Source organism: Lipophrys pholis, assembly GCF_963383615.2.
Source record: "Lipophrys pholis genome assembly, chromosome: 7".
Classification (NCBI taxonomy): domain Eukaryota; kingdom Metazoa; phylum Chordata; class Actinopteri; order Blenniiformes; family Blenniidae; genus Lipophrys; species Lipophrys pholis.
Window position 1 is genome coordinate 19,586,713 of NC_137638.1, and position 24,912 is coordinate 19,611,624.

Below are 24,912 nucleotides of genomic sequence, written 5' to 3' on the forward strand. Positions count from 1 at the left end.
AACATTTTATATATATATATATATATATATATATATAATATTTGAAAGCACTGTTTATGATTTTATTACTAAAAAGCTATTTAAAATATAAAAGACAATGTAACAAAACATATATTTAGGAAAATGAGCAATAAGTCTCTACAATATATATATGAGAGTGACCTTATTAGGAAAATATAATTTCCCTTCGAGGTATTTCTTTATGTTCAGATGTACCTGTATTACACCTAGTTAACCCGTTAAGACATATGGAAAGGTTCAAAGAACAAAAACAATGACGATATAAATGCCAGAACCAAGGAGCAAACATAGATACTCATCTTAAACAATTTCTAAATCGTTTTATTTAACATCCTTGATATGATTCATAGGATTTCAAGCACTGTACAACCAAGAAAAGACAAACATTTTATATATATATATAATATTTGAAAGCACTGTTTATGATATTTGAAAGCACTGTTTATGATTTTATTACTAAAAAGCTATCTAAAATATAAAAGACAATGTAACAAAACATATATTTAGGAAAATGAGCAATAAGTCTCTACAATATATATATGAGAGTGACCTTATTAGGAAAATATAATTTCCCTTCGAGTTATTTCTTTATGTTCAGATGTACCTGTATTGCTGCTTAAACATCCACATATTTCCCTGAAAACAGTTTGAAGAATCTGCTGATACGTATTTCATTGCAAACACAAAACTTTTTATTTGAAAGTCATAAAAATTCCAGGTTTTCATACAACAACCCAGTTAAAATCCAACTACTTTCATCAGTTGAGGCACTTGTGTTGCACTCATTATCTTTTTCCTTTTTCTATGTGAAAATATTTGTAACATAAATCTCAATGCATGAAACAAAAAGGACACAGGTAGCAGTCACTAACATCAGGTCCAGTTTAAAGCATCACTTTGTTCACTTACATATTTTAAACAGAACATGTGTAACAATAACACGATACAATAATGTTTCCTATTTCTTCGCTGATTTGGTTTGAAATGCCAAAGGATCTTCTCGGAACCGCCACTATGACTTCTTACCAAAGTCACTCGGGGCAGGGTACACGCCGCATGAATCGTAGGAAGGAGGAGCGTCTGAGAACTGGTTTGCTGCTGGTGGCTGTGGCGACGCGACACCAAACGGCTGAGGGTACGGGCTCCCAAAGGGTTCAAATCCAAAGCCGCCAGCTGCAGCAGCAGGTGGCGCCGCGGCAGAAACCTCAGAGGCCGGCAGGATGATTATGGGAAATTTGATCTCTGGGTCTGAAGCAAATTTGACATCCAGGTAGACCTGTGGAAAACAGGTGTTATATTGTCTAATGAGAAGCTGATCCCGACACAGTTGACCAATGAGGTTGGAAGTCGCACTTAGCAGGTGTTTCTTCACTCATTTTTCCAATAATCATTTATAAGCCAAACAATGTTTTTGTCATTCATCTTCAGGATATCAACGACATGTTGCTTTGCTGAAATGATAAAAAAAAAAACAACAACTTGGTTTTACATTGGCACTGCAAGCTCAAATGATCTTATTCCAGGAGTTTCTCTGCTGCTCCGTAGCGTCTGTCACCCCCCAACTACCAAATATGTATTTATACTGTATAGACGGTCTGATCCCAGACCATTTTATTTAACAAGCTGAATTCCACAGGAGAGGAGTTAATCTGATCAATTTAACTGAAATCAAATCCGCCTCTGCAGCAAAAGAAAAACCAACAACAACCAATTGTGGATTTTTAAATATCCAATCTCTTTCATCAAAATCTTTATAGGTAAGTGATTTGATAACTGATCACGATTTAGATTTATTTACACTCGCTGAAACGTGGTTACAGGGGAAAGAAAATCTCAGCCTGACTGAAACAACCACCCGTACTCATTATCTAACATATTCCTCCAGAAACGGGTGGAGGAGGTGGAGGAGCATCTATTTACAACTCATCTTCTTTTCAGTCCCAGAACTAAAAGTAATAAGAAATTACTGGAGAGCCCCACTCTGAGCCTCATGCACTCTGTCTGTTTCTTGTCGTGTCGCATCTTCCTTCAGCTCCATGAGATCCTCAACATTGCATTTAGTTCATGAACCGAGACAATTGCCCCCCCCCACACACACCTTTTTTTTGCAGAAGGTGAAGAAGCCCGCTCCCATTTTGCTCTCATTATTCATGAGCTGAACTTAAAGATCTAAGCCTTTCTCTATGTATACAAAAGGCCTATTTCTCTAAAATATTGTTCAAAATTGATCTTTATCTGTGTTATTGAGCACTTCCCCTTTGCTGGAATATCAAGACGCTGAATAGAGAGCGTGTGACTTAGGCTGGCTAGTTCATTATGCTTTTAGTTTGTTCATCAGTATTTGGATTTCTTCTTTTCAGGCAAGTAGGTTTTTACAACATACCTTTTTTTTTTTTTTTTTTTAACTACAGCATCTGTTAAAAGTGACAAGTCATTGGGTTTTTTTTCGCTGTAAAAAGTGTCTTGACATGATCCTTGTATTTGGCAATATGTCAATAAAATTCAAGTGGAAAAGTGCAGGCTTTGCCGCAGTTTAACGCCGCAGGTGCTTTTATTTTGCGTGCATAACCCACATGATCTTACCGCAAACACGAAGAGAAAACGGTGTGATGAAAGGCACCGGCCAACCATTGACTAACAGTTGTGTTCACAGACACAGAATACAAAGCCGAGAACATTGTGCTACTGAACTTGCGAACCCAGAGATCTGATTTCAAGATATCCTCGAACCTTTTGCAACACATTTTCACATATAAAGATTCCACTACCAAAATGGGCACGAGCCGATCAAAGGTGGCTACAAGAAAAATTGAAGCCTTTCTCAGTGAAGATGTGACAACAAGTCCCACAAATGCCCGTGCCCTGCTTACCCTGAGTCGGTGCTCCACCTTGATGTTGCTGCAGTTGTGGATGGACGGCTCCAGGTCATGGGGGATGTTGACGGCCCTTGTCACTTTGGTTGAGGTGGAAGGGGGGATGGGCTCGCCCACCTCCTTCAGGAGGTCTTTCGTATCAACCTTTCTATTCTTGTTTGCGAAGAAGCTGTGCTTTCTGTATATGCAGTACTTTGGCTTAATACTCCGATTTGAACTGTTGTCGATGTGGGCCAAAACGGTGATTCCCTCACCTTCAGCACAAAGCAGAAATGTCACAAAGAAACGTCGGCATTCTAAGTGTCAATAATCTGTTGGGCGCTCTCACCTTGGCGAAAACCCGTTTTTTCCAGACTCACATCCATGGCCACAGTTCCTGAGTTGAAAAATTTCATTTTTTTATCCTTGGACTCGTGCTGTGGTGCCTGAAAAAGACGAGATGCCCATCAGTGAAAAAAAAAAACCATTGTCATTGTCAAGAGACGGGTTAACACAGAGGCTAAATGTCCAACTTGAACACGGCAATCTGTGTCCCAGAATTTACGCATATGCCCTCACCTTTGACCTCAGTAAAAAACTTTTTTTTTTAAACTATGAGGTGACATAATTTGACGGGTAACGCGTTACTTCTGCTTGGCAACACAGTTTGTGGCCAGATCTTCACTTCAGGCTCCCTTCCTATGTACAATCGCGTAATTAAAGCCACCAAATGACAGCAAAGCAGAATTTTTCATTTCAATTCCAGATTTGGCCTGAGCCAGGCTCGTGTATGAGGCTCAGGGCTACACTGTGTTATTTGAAGTACTTCAACAGGTGCAAGGTGAAAATAGATACTACCTCGACACAAAATATTGTCAAGAGTTTTGCCATTAAAACTACTTTTTTTGGGGCATTTTTCAAACCAGTATTTCTGCAGGATAGACATGCACAATGTGAACACAGTATAAATCCAGGCATGCAATAAACAAGACCAGGGTTGAACCGCCAACCCAAGCTTTCCCCAACCCCCCCTCAGGAATGACTAGAACGAAGTAGCGAGCCTCTGCATACCATTATCTCTGGGAGAGTGGCTGGGTTCGCTTGGGACACGAAGTTGATCTTGGTTGAACTTTTCTTGCTCAACCTCATTGATCTGCTCAGGTTGGCTTCCAGCAGGTACACGATTTTACCAACAGAGCTTTTGAAGGAGCACGGCATCTCCCTGAAGCAAAAGCAGATTGTCAGAGAAAACAGAGTGAATAACAATTAATGAGGGATCCATTAACATTTGATAAGAACACCCAGTTTTTACTTTTCTAAAAGGTATTTATTTGAACGTGATCAAAATGAACTACCTTCATCTTAGTTACACGCTTAGACAAGCCCAATAAGTTCAAGGTAACACCACAAAGACGACTTGCTCTCCAAGTAAAAAAAAAGAAAAAGAAAAAGAAAAGCAGAGTGAAGTTTTCCTTACAGACTTCACTCAGCTGTAATGTCTCAGCTGTAATGTAAAGGGTTGCAGGCCCGACTGTCCTGACTCACTGAGACACATTTCTATTGCAAAGTTACTTCAGTGTCAAAGATCTTTGTGCATCATCGGCCTTCTAGACCCTGACATTGTTCTGCAAGATGCATTCAGACGCCTGATGAATTTCACTCTCATTCAAGCGGTATCAGGGCAACATCTTGCCTGTTTGCCACTGTGTCTGTGGAAACTGAGCCTCCTAATAAAAAGTTCATTTTGGTCACCCCCTACACACATCCAGCCATTATAAAAACGCCTACTCTTCCATGGAATGTACTCCATGTGCAGGTGTGAGCAGCCTCTGGCAGTCACATTGCTTTTCATGCCACATGGATGATTCCAGGTTGTCCTTCCTACAATAAGTGAGATTTATGAAAAGCCACTTGTGCACAGTGAGTCACTGTTGCATGGAATCTGTCTTTTTGCTTTATTTGGCATTACTGTTATGTGTAAGGTCAAATCTAAACGGAGGCAGTCCACTCAGCCATGTTATACTAAAATGGCTAACTGCATCTTCTGAGTGGTGCAAATTGGTATTTGAAAACTGCAAAAAAAAAAGTTGCCTAAATATAAGATATAAACATTAAATTTGAGAAGAAAATTACTTAAAAATCATTTAATTATTTGTCCATGAGTCAAGTAAATTTAAACTTTGGTAAGAAATCTTGAAATAAGGTTTTTAAATCTAGATTTAAGGTTATACTGTAAAATCAAGGACATAAGAAAATAAGTAAATAACCTTTAAAATGATACCAAATTATCGATCGTGTCTTAAAGAAACATTTTAAATCTTGGCAAGTGAAGGAGGCACAGACTCGGGATAGTTTGTAAACGTTAATTTCGTAAGGCACCGTTACTGCTGCTCCTTCACATTTTCCTATTGCAAACTTCCTATTGCACCTTTAAAGCAGGATGAGTACCAGCAAACGCGTTAAAGTGTGAAACAGTGTAGTTGCATTGCCGCCTTGGTCTGAGCATATATCATGACAAACTAAACAATCTCTTCATTCAAAAACAATAATAGAGCAACAGTCTCTTACTTGAGAGGCACTTGAAAGGTGAATGGATAGACATGGCATCCCGGGGCAACAACATTGCTGTCTGAAAGAGCCACGAGATCAAGTAAACATGTCAATAAAGATAAAAAAACCCAAAGCAAAGTTCAACATGTGCTTCCAATGACTCACTCTAAGAATATATGGTGCAGACGTTGTGCATTACATGCTGCGTAACAAGAGAATAAAAATACACGAAGTGGAGTAAAAACTCTCCTTCAGGCTTCTTGACACATGAGGGAAAATCCACACGTGAGGTTTGACTATTGCTTGTTTCACAAGTGCCTGAGCATCGAGATCACTAAGGCTTTATATCATGGTAACGCGATCAAGACGACGTAGAGTTGTGAGCTGAGAAATGCGCAACCCTCTTCAGTTAATACTGACTAAAATATAATGACAATGCAGAATCTTAAGACTGCGGCGTCAAACAGCCATGTTGCAGAAAGGGTTAACAAACAGAAGGTTGCAGTAAAAGGTAGTTATCTTTTTGTTGATAGAATTAAACTAGTGTGAACATGTGTACAGTGGAAGATGCAGAAATCACGCAGCCTGCAAGGCAGCATCCATCAGAACAAGGAGATGTGGTCAATGAGGAGTCAGAAAGATTTGATCAATAAATGAAAGATTATCACAAAGAGGGGTGGGGGGGTGGGGGGGGGGGTGGAGTTGTCATTATGTATAAGCCATTAAGGAAAGTGTTTTTTGTTCCAAAGCCCCTTAAATAAACCGAGTTTGTCATTATGTTAAAGTGGACTAGTGTTGTATAGTGATACAAGTGAATCTCACTAGACTTGTGAAATACTCACATGTTTGTAAATTCTGGCTCAACGGGAGAATTTCTTCATTCTCCGCTAAAGGGAAGAAAAAAAGAAAAGAAAACGGATCAAATCAAGAGCAACAAACTTTGAAAAAGACAAAACATAATTATCAGGAAATCTATCAAGCCTTCATTCTAGAATAACCTATTGCCCGTGTACAGTTGATGTAAATCAGAATTTAGAGGTTAGAAGAGTTAAAGAGTTAAAAAATCTAAAGTAATAACAAGTTAAAAGAAGCAGCTTTACCTTTTTTTTTCTCGTCCTGGACGAAGTAATGCTTCATACTGAAGTACTTGTCTTTGGAGTGGTACACTACAGTAGTTTGGCCGTACCTCTCCGTCCACATAACCTCTGCTTTTCCCTTGAATTTAATTGACAGAGATTCAATTTGACATTCCTTCACCACTTCCAGCGTGACCTGGCCAGAGATGACGTCGCCATTGGTGAAAGTGTCGCTCTGATTGATGGAGTTGTAAGTCACTTCAAGCCTTTTCACCGTGGTCGACATGATCGAACAACAACAGGCTCAGTAGCGAAAAGCCAGGAAAACGTGCTGGACCCAAAGAGGCAACCTGGGCACTGCGCATGCGCAGAGGGTGTGCCCCAGCCTGGGATTCATTACTTCACTCCATGTATTCGATGTCCGGGTTGTGTGTGTGTGTGTGTGTGTGTGTGTGTGTGTGTGTGTGTGTGTGTGTGTGTGTGTGTGTGTGTGTGTGTGTGTGTGTGTGTGTGTGTGTGTGTGTGTTTCCGTCCTGCAGGTTGTATTTAAATGGACTATATCCTTCTACTATAAAAGTAATGAAGTAATGTAAAAGTTAGAATATTTATAGATCAGAGGTTAGAATATTGGGGTAGTGGTGGCTTAGCAGCTCGAGACTAGGACTTGGGATCGGAAGCTCGAAGGTTTGAATCCCACAGTGGACAAGTCACCCCTGTGGCTCCGTCAGCAAGACCCTTGACCCCTAACAGCCCCTAAGGGTGCCCAAAGCGGCTGCCCATGTGCGTAATTGTGGAGAAAAGATTTGATAAAATATGATTAGTTTAATTTTGTAAGAGCAGAAATCACATATTTCTCACAGACTCTGGAGGAAAGGGTTTATAAAGGATTTATTTAAAGAAAACAAAAAGCTGTGTCCGTACCTTTTGTGACATTATCTTAACACACATATTGCAAGCTAATCACATCTTCAATGTGCTACAGGAGCTGTTTGATTAATCGTTCATCATTTAAAGAAATTGCAGACAAGAAGAAACTATACACCACGCTTGCTAAACAAAAAAAAAATCAAAAATCATTTCCACAAATCCTTCTTCATCTGATAAATTACAGCAGAGAACACGGTTCACTGTTTCCCTATTTCTGGCAGTGACAATAAAATGATTATAAAGCAATTTTTAAGCTCCCAGCAGAAGGATCTTTTTAAACAGCTTGAGTGAGGGTTTTCTTTTTCACTCTATGGTGAGTCCCTTATGTCTCAGATTCTGCTGGTGGAGTCTGTGTGACACAGTTTGAGTCTTCTTCAGCTTCGCAGGTAGGATTCACAGACCTCACTTCCTCACATAGCGCTCGCACCGGCAGGATGACGATGGGGAAGGTCATCTCTGGGTCAAAAGCATATTTCACATCCAGATATACCTGTGATGGAGAAACAGCAATCATTATGATGAACATGTTTTCTTTTTAGCCGACAGACAGTCGGAAGCTCATATATAAATACACACCTTGAGTCTGTACTCTACTCTGAGGATGTCGCAGTTCAAGATGGACGCACTGGTGTCAGGAGGGATAGTGAAGGTCCTGGTGACCGTCTGGCCCGTGGAAGGTGGGATGACTTCTCCCACCTCTTTCAGGATTTCATCTGTTTCCACCTTCCTCTTGCCCGCTGCAAAAAAGCTGTGTTTGCTGTACAAACAGTACTTGGGTTTGACATCACGGGAGGATTTGTTTTGAAAGGAGGCCACGACCTGGATGCCTTCCCCTGGAAAACAGAACAACACTTATGTAACCAATTTGTCACCATTAATGAGTGATAGCAATAATCTCAAGTAGCAAACAAACATTTATAATGCTCTTATCAATTAAAGAACGCTTAAGTCTGCAGTATACATGCAGCTGCATTGTAGCTCCACATTGATTCTTTTGGTTTTTTTTATAGTGTGGTTCCTCAGCAGGTTAGGTTGTGGAAGCAAACCTCCCTGAGTGTGACGATGAAGGAGATTCCAGTTTTGGACCTATTTTTTTTAATTAATCAATACAAACCAAGCCAGTTATGTGGCATAATGGAGCGACTGTGATTTAACTGGCTGAATGAGTCATCTTAAAATCCCAAGGTTGGCGGATCAATTGCCCTTCTCACCTTGCTCATGAGTTAGAGTGTCATTGGGCAAAACAATTAACCCCAAAGGGCTTCCAGTGGAGATTGAGAAATTTGCATGCAGCCATCACTATTGGTTTTGTGATTGTTTGAACATGGCCAACAGTGTAAAAGTGCCTCAACAGACTGCCGAAGTGGTGAAAATCCACTTTAAGTCTTCAAATGACATTCGCACCTACCCTCAAGTGTTCTCAAAGGAAAAGTTTCTTTTAACTATTAAATGCCAGAATATGGTTTTAAGGCTTTGTTAAGACTCTCTGAGAATAGAACGCATTAAGATTCCGGCTGCTCCTACTTGTTTGATCACAACCAAAGCAGTTTGGGGTCAAGATATTTGACCCTGAAACCTCAGTGGCGACCTTCAGACTGTAGGATTAAGAACAGCAGACATGTGGCTGCGGCCTCTTTTAACTTAATTACTTGATGGAGTTACAACACAGATGATTCAAGGTTACCTTGGTGGAAGCCTGTCCGTTGAATTTTCACATCCATGCCTACTGTTCCTGAATTAAAGAGCTTCATCTTCCTATCAATGATGCTGTGCTGTGGAGCCTGACAAGGAAGTGTTAGTTAACACAGCAGCAATGGCAAACATTGTATGTATAAGTGTGTGTGTGTGTGTGTGTGTGTGTGTGTGTGTGTGTGTGTGTGTTTGTGTCTCCTCAGATGTACTGTGTGTAGCAGACGTACCATCAACACTGGATCACTGTTCAAGTCTGTCTTATGAATAAAGGTGAACCTTGCTCTGGCTTTGCTGGTTAGTCTCTTCGGCCTGCTCAGGTTGGCTTCCAGTGTATACTGGATGCTGCCACATTTACTACAGAAGGAGGACGGCAGCTGTCTGTATGAATGCAACAACAGAAGAAACAACTGAAGTACTTTTTTGTCAAGGTTAAGACACACTCCTATATGATAAATGTTCATCTTGTCACATTTTTAAAGACAACTCACTGCGTTGGGATTTGAAAGGTGAATGGATAAACATGGACACCCTCCGTAATAACATTATTGTCTGAAAACCAGCAAAACCTTTTGTCAATGGTAATTTAATCAGTGTTTTAAAAAAATATATATATATAGTTAGTAAATCAGAATATAAATTAAGTCATAATAAACGCTCCAACTGAGAAAAACAGAAATAGCTTTTACTTGCGATTTATAAGATCCCATAAACATCCCATCAAGCAGTTTTCTTAACTTAATCTGGCTCTTCTTTCATGATATAAAATTAGAAACAAAACATATTCAAGTAGGTTTTAACGGTTCATTTCAAGGTCGTCAGTACAAATACATTGTTTAATCTCTGATAAAGGGTTTTATTTACTGAAAATCGAGGAATATAAACAATTAGTACCATTTCAGTAGAACCAGCCAATAACATCTGAGAGCACATTAAATAGAAATAGAAATTGCCAATGAAAACAAAACAGGAGTGCAAGAAAAACCCTTTCCAGCCTTCCATAACCAAGAAATAAAATCACATAACTTACCTTGATTGTCCTGAATGATAAATTGCAAGATACTGAAATACTTTTCTCTGCTCTGGAATATTTCTTCACCAAAACCTTCGGTCCAGCCGACCTCGGCGTTTCCTTTGAGTTTTATGCAGAGCGATTGTATTTTGCAGTCTTTTATCACCTCCAATGTAATTTTCCCACTAATCGGATCACCACTGGTGAAAATATTGTTTTTGTTTAAGCGATCATATCCCACAGAAAAGCTCCTGATCGTATTTGAAATCAGGTGGCCAACTGTGTCAAACTGCATGTTGCCTGAGTCAAGAATCTGCTGCGATGAGAACGACAAAGGATCTATATATGATGGGCTGAGTTCCTACGAGAAGATAGACACGTGGTTCTTTGTTAGAATTTTTGCTTTTATTGTGTCTCCAGGAGGTAAACAGTGTGATGCACTTTACACAAAGAACTTCCATTTCCAAACGTTGTAAACATTGATTTATTGCATGAATCAGGGAAGCAGTAAAACAGTGCAGTTCAGTGAATTAGCACGCTTGTATTGTGAGTACACAAAAAAACGACATCCTGATCTACTTCTGCCAATTTTACTGAACAAGTATAACAATCTAAGAAAGAGGCTGCATTTGTAATACAAATCAAGACATCTGCCTGAGGTGGCAAGTTTTCAAAGTTCATCATTGTACTTTAGTAAATATTTCACTTATCTGTTTGCTTGTGTTGATTTTTATGGCTACTTTTCATTTCCACTGATTGCAATTGAACTCAAAAGTCTGTATTTTATTCTCCTTACATTCCTAAAAGTGGGTCACAATTTTTTTTTCAATTTGACTTTTTAGCATCACAGCGAAATGATTAAATCTGCATGAACTTCAACTGAAAGCATATTCACCAACTTCTGAAGGTTTTTAAATGAAGTTCAGTGTTTTAGTCAAACGTCACCCTCAGTAAAAGTTTGAAACGTTTTACTCTCTGTCTGAAAACTACATGTTTAATTGTGATTCCTGTCATCGACGAGTTAATGATCGAGCTGCCGCCGCATGTGCTCGTGAATTATGTCTACAAACTCCCCCCAAGAAAGGTTAGTAGAGATGTTGAATCAGTAATTCGTCTTGCGTGAAGAATAGGACTACATTGGCACTCGAGATATTTTCTCCCACGGTAGAAACTCTTGTAGAACAACATTTCAACATGTCATCATCATGTCTGTCACACCGTCAGCTGATCATTCCCTTAAAGCTTTTGTTGCCCCCTTGTGGGGGACCCCGACGATAAATGGAGCAAGATCATGTTGGGGGAAGTTGCTGTCAGTTGATGTTTAGAAATCTGGCAAGAATAATATTCCCCTACCCCCCACCCACCCCATATATGGATATATGGTGCCATTTCCCATAAGGGGTGATATTTGGTCACTTCTAGCTTTTTTTTTTTTTTTTTTTTTAAACTAACCGTTAAAACAATAGGAGAAGATGTCACTCTTCTGATGAAAATCACATTTGTACAAGACACTAGTACCATGTGGTGTTTAGATTTAAATTCATCTTGTGATATTTTTATATGTAACTATTGGAAGCTGTAAACTACAATGTCATTTTAGTCAATTCCACACTTTCCAACAGATTTCCAATGTCACATACAGTACATGGCTTCTTTTTTTTTTTTCCAAGATTGAGTTCATTTTTCCTGACAGTGACTCGCTGCTTTGTTGCCCCTAAAAACACACATTTCTTTACACTTGTAAACTTGTACGTCCCATAATAAAACACAATCCTCTGAAAAAAAAACACTTGCACAACATAATCAAATCAGTTTCAAGTGGAAAAGAATAATCTCGAGATTAGAGGCCCTTCGCTTGACCTTCTAGGACTTTTTATCCAAACTGGTCAAAGGGGGGTATATCCCGTAGGACTGGGTGAGTGAGGAAGGGTGGTGTTGGGGAGCATAAGGGGTGTAGGCAGGGGGTTCTTGGAAGAAGCTGGCCCCTCCAAACTGGGTAAAGTTTGGTAATGGTTCAAATCCATAGGCAGGAGGGGCTGATGGTTCTCCACATGTTTCCGCCAGTGCCGGCAGGACGACTATGGGGAACTTGATCTCTGGATCTGAAGCATATTTGACATCCAGGTAGACCTGCGATAGACACGTAGTTGTTGATTATTGTTGTTGGCATGCAGTCCTGTTGCCAGAGAGACACAGACAAATACGGCTGGGAAAACTGACACCCACCTTAAGCCTGTACTCTACTTTCAGGATGTTGCAGTTCAGGATAGAGACGCCGGTGTCAGGAGGGATGGTGATGATCTTGCTGATGGTTTGACCTGCAGAGGGTGGGATAGGTTTGCCCACCTCTTTCAGGATTTCTTTGGTGTAAAGCTTTCTCTTGCTTTTTGCAAAGAAGCTGTGCTTTGCGTACAAACAGTACTTGAGTGTTACATCCCGAGTGGTTTTGTTTTGAATGGAAGCCACAATCTTTATGCCTTCCCCTGGAAAACAGAACACGACAATCATATTTTCAACTTCTTAAGACGTGGATGACATCGTGACAAAGCTAAAGTCTGCAAATCACATCTGCCTTGGAGATTAAACCCATTTTATGATTTGGTATTAGCAAGTCATAGCAAATGGACTATGTTTCGATATTGCTTTTTAGTGCATGGGTGGGCTCAGCACACAATCTCAGTTGCATTCACACGTGCAATCATGCACCAATGGAACTGCTGCCATTTATTTATTTATTTATTATGACTAAATCCGCTGTTGTAATCATGTACCCCACGTATATAATTCAACACAATCAAAAAACAATTGATATAAGAGTGAATGATACATAAAGTTACCTTGATAGAAACCTGTTCGTTCAATATTGGCATCCATGCCTATTGCTCCCGAGTTGAAGAACTTCTTCTTCTTTTCGATGGTGTTTTGTTGTGGAGTCTGACAGCAGAGTAACAACTCGGTCACACACAGGGTAAATCCAAAGGATTTACAAAAGCCTGCAGGTACCTTGAATTTCTCTGTTTTTATGTGATTTGTGAACGTACCATCAGCATTGGATCACTGTTCAAGTTTAATTGGTTGATGACGGTGAACTCTGCCTTAGCTTTGCTGTCGAGCCTCATTGACCTGCTCAGACTTGCTTCCAGTGTGTACAAGATCTTTCCATACGAGCCTCTGAAGGAGGACGGCAACTGTCTGAAGGAAAAAACAATACAATGCCCCCCTAAAAAATCTGCCATCATTCTTAAAGCCAATGATGAAAAATATAGTAAATGTTAATTAAAGATAATGATTTTAGACAACTCACTGTACTGGGATCTGAAAGGAAAATGGGTAGACATGGCTGCCCTGCCTCACTGTGTCATTGCCTGTAAAGCAATAAATGGAGTGGCTTACTTTGGCTGCAGTTGGTTAAAGGTTTAAAGGTTGCAATTAACCACATTTTTTCTGTGTTTTTCAGTGTTAATGTGAAAAATTTTGAAAATGAACTGTAGATGGAAATAGCTTTAAAGACTAATAATGGAGTTTATCGGAATGCTGCTTCAACTCAAAGCAACAAAAATAAAAACCTAAACAGAGAAATTCATATAGCTTAAATAACTTATTTGAAGGGCATCAAAGGATGAGTTTCGATGACCATTATGCTGCTATGTTGTATGAGAGGTGATAATTGAAATAAAACGAAACAAATGAAACACAGTCGCCACAGTAAAGCATAAATCATGGTTTAAGGGAAATAAACCAGACGTCTCACTTGGACCCACTCAAAGGATGTTTGATAATGAAGAACTTTTTGCTGAGTTCTTTTAGTTTTTTGTTTGTAGTTGGCCGTCTTTAGACAGATAATCAAAGATAATCGTGGGAAAGTGCTGCTTTTGTTTATGTGATCATAGGCCAGTGAAAGGCTCTTCACATTATTGGACATAACAAAGTTTACATAACAAAATGAATCAGGTGAGATAATGCACTTAGAGGGTTTGAGGCATCATGTGCTTGCGAACATGGGGTTTGGGTCGTACTAAACTATGAAGCCAAACACTTCCTGAAAGGAGAGCGTCTCAATTTTTGCCGCCACAGGAAGAAATGTTGGATTTTAGTTCCTTTTTGAAGGAGTAATTAGATTTAATTAATAAATGTCACAGAATAAATCCTTTATGTTCTGTGTCACAGCACTGAACAAAGTAGATATACAGTATTTTTCAAAATTATGATTAAAAAGGAAGAAAAAAAATCAACAACCACATACTATGTGCATAGCATGCAATATGATATATGAAGAAATGAAATCAATCGGATTGTTTACCTTGTCCTTCCTGGATGAGAAATTGTTTGATGCTGAAGTACTTTTCTTTGCTGTAGTACGTCACGGAGTTTTTTCCATGGTTTTCAGTCCACTTGACATTCGCTTTTCCTTTCATCTTTATGCAGAGTGATTGTATTTGGCACTCTTTAGACAACTCTAATGTAACTTTCCCGTGAACATAATCCCCACTTGCAAAAATATTGCGTTCGTTGATGGGATTATAACCCACTGAAATGCTCTTAACACTACTTGACATCGTGAAGTCTTCCGCACAATGCTGTAAGTGGAAAAAGAATCAGTAAAGATAAAGAGGACTGAGGTTTTATCTGGAGGTGTGGTTGCACCATACAGTAACTATGAAGTCTTTTTTTTTTTCTACTATGAAGTCTTTAACATAGTGGGAGTGAACAGCTTGTTGAACCACTGATTCAACTAATAAGAAATATTGCTTTATTGCCATAGTCATAGTTACTTGCAGCAGTATCGACAATACTGCTGGCTCTCAAATGGATGTGAGGAGCCAGTGAAAAACACCACGATTCAAGTATTATGGGATGATGAAAACATACAGACAAGCACAAGAGTCCACCTGATTTGGCGAACTGTGCATGTGACCAGGTCGGTGAGAGGTACATTAAAAAAACGCCCAGTTATTCATCTTTTCTACCTGCTTCAAGCAGAGTGAGGGTGGAAGAGCTGCAGTGTACTGAGAGTGATTGGGAGACAAGGTCGCCTGCTCATTACGAGATAAGACAAACAAACAAGGACACAGAACACACACCTGTGGTGAGTTAAAGTTACCAATCAAATTTATTTTATCTTTGGACTGGAGAGAAAAAAATGTACTAAAAGAACATGCAAACTTTACATGGAGAACGGGTCTCGTCTATGAGAGGATCTTTGTTTCTGTGCCCTACATCACTGACTTGCTTACTTACTGAGTGACACTTTATCAGGCACCTAAATGCATTGCACTGTGAGAACCTGAGTCGAGTATGAAGCACAGTCTGCCTACAAACCACAGATGCAGCCACCTTTGCTGTCGGCTGCGCCCAAGATCCAAAGTGCAAAGATCAACAAATCATTGGTTTTACTGGTGGTTGTAAGGGAAGTCATTTTAACAACAATTTCACCTGGTATTATTGTAATTCCTCTGCAAACATTGCAATATCACATGCATTCTCAGGTGAAATATCAAATCCTAGCATGTATTTTGAAAGCATGCAGTCCAATGAGCTCCAATCTGAGTAATCTGTGAAGCACAATTCTCTTTGAGGTCTACTTCCTGTAGTTTGGTGTAGAGCAGGTGTGCAAAATCCATTTTAGTTCAGGGGCCACATTGAGACGAATTTACACTCAGGTGGCCTACAACCATGAATATAACAGTAAAATATCATGTTATGTTAGTGCAAAGAGGTATGTGCTCATTCTGAAATAGTCTACGTTTATAAACCCTTTCAGAATATCTGAAAAACTTGAAAACTCTTGAGAAAAACTGTGTAAAAGAAGCAATTTTAGTTTCAATTTCAAAGAAGCAAAAGCTGTTTTCTCAGAAAATCATTAAAGGTGTCCGACATTTATGATTCCTGTCATAGTCTCTGAGTGGATGTTAAAGGGTTAATGAGGGTGCAGTGTTTTATGAGCGAATACAGTAACCACCACACACTGAAAGAAGGGCCTCACTCACCCCCAACCTATATTAAGCTGGTCCTAAAATACACCAAGAAAAAAAATAACAGAGAGAGAATTTAAAGAATACCCATGTCTGTCTGTCTGTCTATCTATCTATCTATCTGTACCATGTCCATGATCAGCACTAAACTGTTTGCACATAATTTCTTTTTCCCAGAAAATCTTTGCATCCCTGATAATGTTTGTGTGAATTAATGTGACTACATGTTGCCCCCCACCCCCCGCATCCTGTCTGCCAGTAACCCACATGACAAACAAGGGGAGAGAGCTGACCGGATACTGAGGGCAGCTCGTGAGGGTGTTGGTCCGCGTGGCTCCACCTCAGCTGGGTTGGTCCGCCGGAGGATTGTGCGCATGCGCAGTCTGAGCTCTAAGCCTTTTATTGTAAACGGATGTCACCCTGCATTGCTTTCCTACTTTTAACGACATAAACTGTTTTCAGAATAACCTTCTGGACTTTACGTGCTTCCACTTTTTTTCCTTCCCACTCTCAACAATGTTCGAGTCAACGTTCCAGAATTTCAACTTCAACTTCAACAGGCTGAACGAGAGGAACACGGTATCCAGCGGAGACGTGTTAACGGGACGCATCTCCTTCGACCTGACGAAGGAGACGAAGCTGAGCTCCATCACGATGGCGCTGACTGGAGGAGTGAGGGTCCACTGGTCCACCGGATCAGGGAAGAACCGGAGGAGTCACAGCGCCAGGCTGACCTTCTTCGACCTGAAAACCGTCCTCCTGCAGCCCGACGGAGGTCTGCAGCTCCTCCACTCCTCTTCAAACTGAGCTGCGTTCACTGACATCTGACTGCAGTTTGTTTGGTTTTTCCTCTGCAGCTGTACTCGAGACACTCAGACTTCCGCCTGGCACACACGTGTACCCCTTCACAATTCACATCCCACAAGGGTGTGTACGAGATCTGCTTCACCTCCTCCTGTCATCTTTCTGCTTTTAGTTATTTCTTCTAACCAGGCTGCAAAAAGAACGACTTTCTGGTGAACATGTGATGTCAAGTGTTAATATGCCAGACTTAATATGTGGATTTATCATGATTGGAGTTCTGTTCTTTCTCTCGCCCCTAATTTACACCAGCATCTGCAGTTCCTACATGCATGATTTTATAGGCGAAGCGGTTTGTTGATTAAGTAGTTTTTTTAATAATTTCTCCTTTAACTTTTGTGCTGCAAACGTCTACCCTGTGGTCGCTGGGTATTAAGTGATTCATTTTACATTTATTTGTGAATTAGTCAACACACACTCACACCAGCTAAACTAACAAGCATGTTATTAGATTGTAGAGGGGAATCACGTCTGTTTTCTAGTGTGTTATTACTTTATTTTTTGCATACTAACAGAAAGAGTTTGTTTTATATTCAAGCATCTTGAGTCTCCCTCTGATTTTCTGTGTGTTTTGTGTTTATAATGTTTGTGAAACAATGCAGAGACTTTCCATCAACTTTTGAAGGGCCTCACGGACACATCGAGTACACTGTGACAGTGAGCATCAAAAGACCCTGGCACATGGCCAAAACATTTAAGACCGACTTGAACTTCACAGGCCACATTGATACCAATCATCCAGATCTGCCAGTAAGTGAAAATCAATTATCTTTCCTTTTTCCCAGTTATTCTCCTTGATGGGAACTGAGGTGATTTGAAATATTCATGAGGTCGGTGGATCAGTTGCGGTGGCACTAATTGCTCAGATGTATTTTCTCTCCTGATTGATCTCTTCTGGTGTTGCCTGCAGGCCCCGCTTTCAGGCTCGAACAGAGTGACAACATGCAACCTGTGGTGTTCTTCTGGCGAGGTCAGGGTTGCAGCAAGGACGGAGAAGAAAGCATTCATCCCTGGTAGTTTCCTTCTGTCTGTATAATAATATAAGTACAGTGTTTACGGTTGGGATATTTGCTTAACCTACAATGGCTTGACGGCGTTTCCTTTCCTCCACCAGGTGAAACTGTAAAAGTAATCTGTGATTTTAGCAACAGTTCAACTAAAACAGCAACTCCAAAGCTGAAGCTGCAGCAGAAACAGACTTATTTTACACTCAGCAGATCCTCCAGGAGGATGGTTTTCAAAGAGTTGACATCGCTGATTGGAGACCCCGTCACAGCTCACACCTCTGACCAACATGCTGAGATCATGATCACAATCCCCTCCTCTGCAACACTGAGCATCACAAACTGCAACATCCTCGAAGTGGAATATCTCATCCAGGTCGGTGCAGATTAACACAAAGCTGTTGAGGCTCAGCCGAGTGTTCAGACTCCTCACCCCTCTATCGGGCACTTTGAAATGTAAACTCCAGGTTCTTTTATTGAAAGATTTTCAACACAGTCACACTTTTTACATTTCTGTTTTCTCAAGGCAGAAGAAATAAAACGCCCCGATGATATGTCACTTTATATATAGAAGTGAAGTAAAATCTCACGTATTGCACAAATTATACCTTAATAATAGTCTATAGTAATATAGTCTCTTGCATTGTTAAAATTCTCCAAATTCAACATATATCTCAGTAATGTATATTCTACTTCTCTTAAACTTCATGATTTTATTCTGAAACGAGAAGAAATGTTGAAGTTACTAAAGTTAATTGAAAGGTTTACTCTTTATTATTACTATTATTATATTCTTAACACTGATGAACTTTGTTTCTGTAAATCTGGTCTTCTTGTGTTTTCGGTAGGTGAGCCTCTGTGTGAAGCCTTGCACTGATGTCATGGTGCTGTTCCCAATCGTCCTGTGTGATACTCCCGTTGAAGCTCGTCTCCCTTTTTAACGGAAGACGACATTTTGAATTTGGAGGTACAAACTCACCACTGGATGAGCCCCGTAGTATTTCTTCATATCTCTTTATGTATCTAGTGTTTCTAACTGAGGCTCTGCTTTGACTTTGACCCTTAAATGTTTACATCTGAATGCAGATTTTATATTGAAAGTTTCCTCATTCTGACTATCTTCATCCGAGACGCGTCTCTATTTATCTTGTGTTTTACTGGAGGTTTTGCCTGCTCTCAGGCGTTTCACTACCACTGTTATGCTGCAGACCTGCCTTGCTTCATTTTTACCCCGTGGCCTAAATGCAGCGGTGAAAACTGCCTGTTGGTAACAACTAACGCCTTCCACTGTGCAGCTGTACACTAACATGGGCGTCCATGTTGTTGCTGGGTTCTACTAGTGCCTGAATACGTGAATATTCCACTTTAATGTCGTACAGAGTGGGACCAGTTATGTGATGATAACTTTGTGTTGACAGTGTCTAAAGGAGTTGTTATTGTGCAATATGAGACATAATCAGATCTGTTGGTTATGTACAAATGTGCTTTGTTGAAACAGCTGGCGGTTCTTCTCTATGTACAATTTAAACCAAAGACTGAATATTATGTTGACGCTGCCTTATAAGAACCATACTGCCATTATATGAGCTTCCATTACGGGAAGTCATATAATAAGCATAGTAAAGTATCACCGTTTATTTGTGCATGTGACACACTGATACTGGACTCCCTGCTTCGTAAAGTTGCCTCAAGCCATCATATCCTGATTCTACCAAAAAATATATGCACTTTTTTTTAATGATCAAACTAAAACGGTGGAGTTTTCCTCATTTAATGAGTAGAAACGTATGCAGAAGATGAAAAGATGTAATATACTGCCATGATTCTGCATTCATGCCTTATTGAAGATACTATTTTTGCCTTTAAAATACGGTGTGTTGAATTCAAGAATCATTTGTGTAAGTAAAGTAAACCATGATCTAATTGTTCAGCCGAGTGAATTCAGTGTGCGACACAAACTACCCCTTTGTTCTCTTCGGCAGCGGAAATGCTGCAAACATAACATTAATTGAATCTTCCAGCCTAATTATGTCTCACTGAAAACACCATCAGCCTAATTTCCTGGAGGAAGGTTACCTCTCCTTTGTTCTGCTGGCACTGGCTTAAAGAGAGCACTCAAGTTAATATTCACTTTTCTCTGATGGTGGCGTCGTTGAGTTGAAAACAACTGAACGCAGCTCTACACCTCAGTTTTTTATTTTTACAGATTTTTCTTTAAAGATTTATGATGATTATGTGACTGTAATGTGATGTTACATTATCCCAGTTTCCTTCTTTGACATTATAAACATCTTTGATATGTTCAGTCAGAGTCAACTGGCCCATTGCGTAATCCAGGCGCATGCTCAGGGCGCCGTGGCTTTCAGGGAGCATCACAAACCCAGAGATGATTCACCTTCAGAATGGCCAACAGCGTGCAATCAATGGATCATTGAGCCTTGTGTGGGACTCAGAATCGAGATTTATTTTACTTCAACGCTAACGCATTACACAGCGCATAGGAGAGTCACCGACATCCCACAGCCGCTGCTACAATATAATTACATTGAAACTAATTATTACTTTTAACTCTTAAAATGGAAAACATCTCATTGATTCAAATGTAAAGCAATGCCCAATTAATATTACTGCAAATGATGTTACTAATAAGTGGAGGGGTCTTTACTGTTATAGATCATTGGTAAAGATGAAATCCACTCTATAGGTTCTATATTGGCCCAATCTGCACTTTGTTTTGTTTCCTCTACGTTTGACGAGCCAACTTTTCCTCCTTTTAAGAGTCAATCAAACACTGCTCTGTTTTAACCCTGTTATATGTCACATTGTTAACCCCAGTTGTTCATTGTGTTACAGTTCATATTGTCTAAAGCGTGTTGATTGTTAACTTTACATCAGTGTTAAAGTACACATTATTCCTATTATTAATACTCCATAACTTAGCATTCCCGCACATATTAAACTCTAGTTTACCGGTTTTTTGCATCTGCAAATTAACATTTCACTGTAATGACAATGAAGTTGTATGTAATCTAATATGCATAACAGAAAAAATACAGTGCGTATTATACATGCATAGTAGACAACATGTTACCATTGTAGGGGCCAGAGCTCCAGTGAACTGTTTCTCCAGGTTTCTCCCCCGAAAGGAAAACACCAGCGACAATGGATAGGCCATAAAACAGCAGGGGAGCGAGCCAGACCCCGGAAGTGGCCAATGAGGATGCTAGAATCCGACCCGAACACACCACAGGGGTCCAAACCCAAGTTGGTGAGACTCACTTTCTAACAACACTCTCGGCTGTTCAATCCGACCATGGAGGGAGAAACATCTTTCCCTCATCAGGATGGTATTAGAGAGCACCAAGCAGAAACAAAGAGACAGAACCAACACCAGCCCGCTGGACGAGCAGGACCCAGTTTGGATTACATCTTCTGTTTTCCGCTATTTTTCCTGTTTTGGGAGATTCTGGAGACCAGAGCCAGTGTCGTCTCCTCCCAAGATCATCCTCTCAGTTGCACTCCTGCAGCTGGAGCCAGGCCTCTGAACTCAGGACGCTGGATTAAGACCCGGTAACAACCAGTTACCACAGCCTCCCAGAACCAACAGCATCACGGACGGTGCTGTCCAAACCAAGGAGGGTGAGAGCTTTTGTCTGGGCAGAGAATAGTTAGAATGATATTCTGTTCTAAAATGCAATATGTTTCCCTGTGCCGCTCAGAAGGCCGCAGTATCTCATATGTTTGTGTAGGCGCGTTCACGCGCACCAACCAAGTCCCGGACTCTGGTTTTCCACCTCAGAACCAGAGGTCCGAGTGAGCTCCAGGCCTACTGGGAGCTCTGTGTGGAGGAACCAGGGTTCAGAACCGAGCCTCACAGAATTCTCTGTCTTTCTCTTGTCTTCATTCTCTCTCATCTCTCCCCCTCTTTCACTAACCCGCAGCAACGCGCCCCCCTTATCAGATCGAGATAAGGTCACACACTACTGCATGTCAGCTGCTGCAGGGCAGATCTGCCGTGATCACAAGAGCCCTGACTGCAGGTCCCGACCTCCACTTAGGGCTCAGAACCGGGCCAACGGAACCGCCCGTTCGTTACGCCCTTGGTAGACTAACTCGCTCCGAGACCGCCCTCGCACACGCGCGCTCGACGGACGTCTTGTTTATCTGGCCGCTAAGCAACCGCCGCGTCCCCAGAAAGAGCGAGTCAAACGCCCCTAGTGGTCGCGTGGGTCATCGCAATCCCTCTTGACATCCACCGGGTGGACACATCAGGTTATTGCGCTCTCCCTCTGCGCGCCGCCGCACGCCCCTAGTGGTCGTCACAGTCACCGCATTGACCCGCCGACGTCTGCCTCCACCTGGTGGACGTTCGAGGTCATTACACCCCCTCGTCACTCACTCACTCACTCACTCACTCACTCACTCACTCACTCACTCACTCACTCTTTGTACATAGTGTTTGCTGTTTAATAGATTAGATCTCCGTGTTAGATGTCGTTTGCTATTTGAATGTGTTGATTTATGAGATGATTTCAGAATTATTTATGAATTAATACATTTTTTATTAATAAACGCCTGTTAGCTGAATTGTACGCTTCTTGGTGATTATTGTGTATTTATTGTTGACAATTCACTGGTTTGTAACAGTCTGTGCTCGGATCTCACACCTTCCATTCTATTTAAGATTGTTATATTTTATGCAGAAATATTAACTAAATTAAATAAACTTTTTACAACCGAGACTGATATTTTGGTATTAGCTATTTCCAGTTTATCTGGTGGTGCCCCGATTTATTATTAATACATAAATAAGAAATTTATGCAAATTATTAAAAAAAATTTTTTAATTATTTTTTGATAATGTTTCATTTTTTTTGTTTTAAAGTAATTATTCAATTACTTTAGGAGTTGTTCATGAGTAAATGACCATTTACTTCCATTAATAATTTCAATTTTTCATAAATTACTTCCAGTGATTTATTACTTTTAGTAATCTATTACTTACAGTAATTATATGCTAATAACCAACCATAAACCCCAACACCATTAGGTATTTTTTTAGGAAGAAAATATTTTTATATTGATGTTTTGTGTTATTTTAAGAATGTAAATTGGGTGACATGTTATCTTATAAATTAAAGGCTATTCAATTTCTTCTATAAGCGCCAACTGGGGGGGGGCATATTAAATCCCACCTTGTGTGCCACAGTGGGGAGAACCAGCTCTGTATTTAACTAATGTAATATGTCAGAATGGAGCTTACAGTATATCCTGAGTGTATGGATGACTTGCACTTTAAAGGTAGTCTGCGTGTGTGGACACTATATTATGTCATTTGTCTGCCGAGAAACCTGAATATGTTACAACAAAATCACATTAAAGGGAAATTGTTTCAAAACTCCAATGAGGACTCTGTTTTCTTTGACTACTTTCCCCTCTACTTTCTTTTGATTGTCTGTTCTCAGAATATGTGACATTAGGGATGGTGTGTGTGTGTGTGTGCGTGGGCGTGTGGCTTTATATGGAACTCTAATTTGCTCACAGGTGTGAACGTCTGTGCCCAGGGTGTACCCTGCCTTCACCCAAAGTCAGCTGGGATTGGACTCCGCCCTCCACAATCCTGAATCGGACAAAATACTGTTGAAAATGGCTGGTTGCAGATCCATTGCAGTTTGCTTTTTTACCCTTGGGAGGCAGCAGCATCCAAGGCAAAACATGCAGCCCGAGCTCGTGTTGAGCTTATCTTTCACTTTGACTTGGAAATGTTTCCCTGTTTGAGGGGACATTTTTGTTCTTCATTTTCTAAGATTCTCGGGGCTGAGTCATTAACAAGAGGACAATACACTCGTGACATTCAGTGGTACAAGTCAGTGATTTTTTGTTGGAAAAGAACCAAATCAAAATCTATGCGTAAACAAGAAATGTTTATTTATTTTTGAAATATCAGTAAATATCACATAGAGGGTACTCAGACATTAAAAGTAAGATCGTTTTCGTAGTTTAGTCTTATCAAATCCTTACAGACATGACTAAATGCAATTTCGTGAGAATCACCCAAATATGTGTATTCTTCCCTTTTGTCTTTCAGTTATTTATTTTATGTTGTGTTTTTATTGTAAATTATTATTGTATAATTTAATAATTCACAATATTCAACTTCTATTATTCTATATGATTCTGATTTTTTTTTTATTAAGTATTGAGCTGCTGTGAACACTGAATGTAAGAAGAATTAAAGTAAATGACGTTCAAGTCTGTAATGAGGTTAGGTATGGGAACTTAAGAGTCCGTGTTTACGTCTAGATCACATGGTGAGCATCACTTTATTGCCATCTAGTGGTGAAAATTAGTTAAGTACAATTGGAAATTGGAAAAAGGAACAGTTCAGCAAAATATTTTCTCACGTCTTTTCATGGGAGGCATGAAATCCATCACATATCTTCTCCACCTCCTCATTTAGACTGGGGACACATGAGGCTGAAGCCGAGTTCTGCCAAAACAGGTCAAGAAGCAAAGTAGAGACGGCGTAGATAACACTGAGACATAGGATCACATATATGGAGAATTAAGAGGCAACAATTAAATATTCTGATCGTTTTACAAGTAGAAACAGTATGGATAGTTGTTAAATTCATGTTTTCGGGATTGTGGGAGGAATTGGAGTACCCAAAGAAAAGAAAGACAAAGTTAAAGAAAACAGAGTCCTCATTGGAGTTTTGAAACAATTTCCCTTTAATGTGATTTTGTTGTAACATATTCAGGTTTCTCGGCAGACAAATGACATAATATAGTGTCCACACACGCAGACTACCTTTAAAGTGCAAGTCATCCATACACTCAGGATATACTGTAAGCTCCATTCTGACATATTACATTAGTTAAATACAGAGCTGGTTCTCCCCACTGTGGCACACAAGGTGGGATTTAATATGCCCCCCCCCCCCCCCC

At 40.1% G+C, this 24,912-nt stretch overlaps 2 protein-coding genes across 4 annotated transcripts; one reads left to right on the top strand and one right to left on the bottom strand.

The window, feature by feature from the left end:
- Positions 1–693: 693 nt before the first annotated feature.
- On the bottom strand, positions 694–14,683 carry LOC308111610 (uncharacterized protein; the record flags this gene model as incomplete). Its single annotated transcript, XM_080466572.1, has 15 exons — positions 694–1,297; positions 2,892–3,148; positions 3,223–3,319; positions 3,945–4,095; positions 5,442–5,502; positions 6,266–6,310; positions 6,524–6,802; positions 7,841–7,916; positions 8,003–8,259; positions 12,011–12,257; positions 12,354–12,610; positions 12,965–13,061; positions 13,169–13,319; positions 13,432–13,492; positions 14,428–14,683. The coding sequence occupies 15 exons, from the start codon at positions 14,681–14,683 to the stop codon at positions 1,034–1,036; spliced, it is 2,556 nt and encodes an 851-aa protein (XP_080322698.1). The 3' UTR covers positions 694–1,033.
- A 418-nt stretch (positions 14,684–15,101) lies between these two features.
- Positions 15,102–23,366, top strand: LOC308111546 (arrestin domain-containing protein 3-like). Of its 3 annotated transcripts, none has more exons than XM_080466505.1 (7): positions 15,102–15,213; positions 16,660–16,874; positions 16,957–17,026; positions 17,563–17,710; positions 17,871–17,973; positions 18,075–18,340; positions 18,813–19,885. In XM_080466505.1, exons 2-7 carry the CDS (start codon positions 16,754–16,756, stop codon positions 18,903–18,905), a joined length of 801 nt encoding a protein of 266 aa, XP_080322631.1. In that variant the 5' UTR covers positions 15,102–15,213; positions 16,660–16,753; the 3' UTR covers positions 18,906–19,885. The 3 variants fall into 3 exon arrangements, 2 of the variants coding, with proteins under 2 accessions (XP_080322631.1, XP_080322630.1); XM_080466504.1 differs by lacking the exon at positions 15,102–15,213 and adding an exon at positions 21,095–22,549 and having other exon boundaries at positions 16,480–16,874; positions 18,813–18,931; XR_013935449.1 differs by lacking the exon at positions 15,102–15,213 and adding an exon at positions 23,015–23,366 and having other exon boundaries at positions 16,483–16,874; positions 18,813–21,059.
- The last annotated feature ends 1,546 nt before the right edge of the window (positions 23,367–24,912 follow it).

Bases quoted from the DNA above. Each gene is read 5' to 3' on its own strand.
- LOC308111546 (XM_080466504.1), top strand. From the start codon at position 16,616: ATGTTCGAGTCAACGTTCCAGAATTTCAACTTCAACTTCAACAGGCTG. The intron at 17,711-17,870 runs GTAAGTGAAAAT...TGTTGCCTGCAG, and splicing joins CCAATCATCCAGATCTGCCA to GCCCCGCTTTCAGGCTCGAA. The intron at 18,341-18,812 runs GTCGGTGCAGAT...TGTTTTCGGTAG, and splicing joins AAGTGGAATATCTCATCCAG to GTGAGCCTCTGTGTGAAGCC.